This window comes from Halichoerus grypus, chromosome 11 (genome assembly GCF_964656455.1).
Source record: "Halichoerus grypus chromosome 11, mHalGry1.hap1.1, whole genome shotgun sequence".
NCBI lineage: Eukaryota > Metazoa > Chordata > Mammalia > Carnivora > Phocidae > Halichoerus > Halichoerus grypus.
In genome coordinates this window covers 50,243,639-50,247,146 of record NC_135722.1, presented here as the reverse complement: position 1 = coordinate 50,247,146, position 3,508 = coordinate 50,243,639, and the positions used below count along the sequence as shown (strand labels likewise).

General features: G+C 40.6%; 1 protein-coding gene across 1 annotated transcript; it reads left to right on the top strand.

Annotated features, from left to right (window-relative positions):
* Window positions 1-2,258: 2,258 nt before the first annotated feature.
* LOC118549810 (olfactory receptor 51H1-like) lies at window positions 2,259-3,215 on the top strand. Its single transcript, XM_036114410.2, has one exon. The coding sequence runs from the start codon at window positions 2,259-2,261 to the stop codon at window positions 3,213-3,215; it is 957 nt and encodes a 318-aa protein (XP_035970303.1).
* The last annotated feature ends 293 nt before the right edge of the window (window positions 3,216-3,508 follow it).

The following is a 3,508-nucleotide window of genomic DNA, read 5'->3' as shown; positions in this document are numbered from 1 at the left end:
CTACTAGCCTCCTCAATACTATCTCATATCCCAGACATGAATATCTAGGAGGTGATTTTACAGCCCTGGGGAGACCTCCTCACTCTTAGAAGGTCCAGGGAATAACACTGCTCATTGATCCGTGAAACTCTCCATGGTGTGGTAGGAGGAGGACTCTTGGAGCAGTGCAAGAAATAAAAGTCCTCATGTGAGTAGCGGCAATGGTTTTGTCAGGTGAGTCTTAGGCTGCTCAAGATCCTCTTCCAGTTAGGGATACTCTCAGCAACCAGGTAAGTTTTAGAGCAAAATCAGAGGATAAAGTTGGCCTATCAACAGAATATTTTAAGATATCATCATTGAAGTTTCTAATTGTCTCCCAACCATTTTTTTCCTGTTTCTTTCCAACCCAAGCTCTCCACATTCTATGTTCTGCCCCCTTTCTCATTCACACCTTTAAGGGAAAGATGTGAAGATAACTTCTTTAACCTCATGGTGAATGGGTCACCTTTTTTCTAAGAGGTGGGTAGATAGCTGATCCTCCGTGGTAAATGCATTGCCTTAAAATGTAGGGAACTCCCAGTCAATGGAACTAATGTAGGCAGAAGATATGTGTCACCTATAGAATACTGAGTAACTCTTTCTATATTGGTTAGACATTGGACTTTTAAAATTACTTTCATTTAGAACCCTAGAATGATTGCAGTTTGGGAATTTCCCCCTTGATAAGGGGGTTTGTGGCTCTACTATCAGGTGAGGTATGGTTATAATTAATCTCTACATTAGGAAGGTTTTTCTGTTTTCCTGTTTCCTCAGATTCTCTGTACCTTTCATTCATTCTGGTATAATGAAGAGTAAGCCTCTCTTTTAAAGGCCAGTCCTAATCTTATTCTATCATCTACAAATATCTTAGATTGCCTAGAAACTTGGAAGTTTCCCTAGGCAGGTGGAAGTGTGTTTTTTTTTTGTTTGTTTGTTTGCTGCTACTCACATAAGAGAATTTTGTAGTTTTATTTTATTGTTCACCTGCTCCTACAATTTAGGATCTATAACAAGGCCATTAGCTTGTGGTAGCCTGGGGGCAGATATAGAACACTTAGTCTGTTTTTCCATAAACATGGTAGTATGAACAGTGGAGGGTCAGGGCTAGATTAAACCTTCAAAGGAACAACTTGAGATCTAAAAGCCTAATCTTTAGGACATAGACTTGAACTCCTCCTGTTTTCTAGATCCTGGGCAATATAGATAAAGAACAAAATCTAAGGACCATATTAGGGAGTAAGCATCTTGGCCAAGAGATCTAATTTTGACTTGGTCTTCTCTAGTTAAACCCTCAAACTCCTATTGCACTTAACTGTAATATTCCTCAACAAGGCTGTGCCTTTCTCTCTCTCTTATCTGCATCGATACTAACTAGGTATTTGACTCAGGGTAAGTTGTTTTCTTTATCTAGGCTTCAGTTTTTTCATTAGTGAAATGTGAAATAGATCAACTTATACTTCCGCTGCTCTTTGGATCTGTTTTTCTCTTTATTCTTTTTCTCTTCTCTCCTTCCCTCCCTCTACTTTATTTTCTTTTCCCCTCTATTTGTCTACCTCTTAAACTTTTCTCTCATTTCCACTTTTTATTACAATTATTTGAGAAATATAGCATTTTATTTCTCAAAAATCACTAAAACAGACAAAAATTAAAACAATAGTTTATTGGAAAGAAATGTATGCTGGCAATCTAATAGGCCAGATATTTGAATCAACAGCTAGCTCTTTTTCATAAGAGCGATGGGAAGAAATGGATGTTTGATAGAAAGAGAGAAAATGTCCTGGCTAAGGCTGGGGAAATATGAATCAGAAATCTTTCAAAATCTTTCTCTTTTGGGAGATGTAAAAAACAGTTATAATGGGATTTTTGATTCATCATGAGCATGGGTCAGCCAGAGATACATACAGCCTGGGGGTAAAATACTCAAGAATTGAAAAGCAGAGGGCAAATTATTAAAAAATTATAAGAGTTGCAAAAATAAATGTGAATTTGACTTATTTGTGGTTGGGTGAGTCTTTTTCTCCTGGGCCAGTAGACGCTTCCTCAACAGGATACACTGTGGAGTAGTAATTTCAGGGATTCAGTCCTCTCTTACACCCTCCCCAGCCATGTGAAAATAAAATTGTTTCACTCCCAGGGAAGTCAGATTCTAATATATTGCTAATCCCTGTCCCTGTATTTTTAGGAAGTCATCCATCAAGATCCCACAAGCACCCTCCTCATGCCTGTGTCACACTGGCTTCATGGCAGATAATAACCACTCTTACTTCCAACACTCTTACTTTGTCTTAACTGGAATTCCAGGGCTTGAACAAAAGTATTACTGGATGGCATTCCCACTGGGTGCTATATATGTCATAGCCCTCTTTGGCAATGGTGTCATCATCTCTACCATCAAGTCTGAATCATCCCTGCATATCCCCATGTATTATTTTCTGTGCATGCTGGCGTTGGCAGACATGGGGCTTGCCCTTTGTACTTTGCCCTCTATGCTAGGCATATTCTGGTTTAACTATAAGTCCATTCCCTTTGATGCCTGCCTTGTTCAGATGTACTTCATTCACACCTTCTCTGCCATTGAATCTGGCGTGCTGGTGGCCATGGCCTTTGATCGGGTGGTAGCCATCTGGAATCCACTCAGGTATGGCACCATCCTAACCAATGGTGTGGTCTGCAGAGCAGGGGCAGTCATCTTGACAAGGGCAGTCTGTGTGGTCTTCCCTGTGCCTTTCCTCATCAAACGACTTCCCTTCTACTGCTCCAACATCCTCTCCCACTCCTTCTGCCTCCACCAAGACATCATGCGCCTTGACTATGCCAGCACTCGGGTCAACAGTCTCTATGGACTTATTGCTGTCATCTTCACCAAGGGTTCTGACTCCCTCTCCATCCTCCTCTCCTATGTGTTCATACTCCGAACAGTAATGGCCATTGCCTCAGGGGAGGGCCAGCTGAAGGCACTCAACACCTGTGTTTCACATATCTGTGCTGTACTCATCTTCTATGTTCCACTCATTGGGGTGTCTGTCATTCATCGTTTTGGAAAGCACCTTTCACCACTGACTCATGCCCTCATGGCTAATGCCTACCTTCTTGTACCCCCTGTGCTGAACCCTATAGTCTATACTGTGAAGACCAAGGAGATACGAAAGAAAATCATCCAAATATTTGTTCAAACCAAGATTACTGCAGAGGGTTAGGGTCTGCCAGTTTGAGAGAGAAGGAATCTATTCTGTAAAGGCTCAGTTATGACTATGAGAAATAAAGGTTTATATTTTTCATGTTTTCTATGTGATTTGAATTGGACAAAAAGAGATTTCCCTGCACCGAGAGCAGGGAAATCTCTCCTTTTCCTGCGCCAGATTGTTCTTTGCTTACTATAGAAAGAGTGACATTTATAGGAACTGTTCAATGTACTATCCTATAGCCCTGCATTTATGAGTTGGCATATAACAGCTGAAGGCAGGGAATATTACTAATTCAATTTTTAAAT

Excerpts from the sequence above, each read along its gene's own strand:
- LOC118549810 (XM_036114410.2), top strand. The coding sequence starts at position 2,259 with ATGGCAGATAATAACCACTCTTACTTCCAACACTCTTACTTTGTCTTA.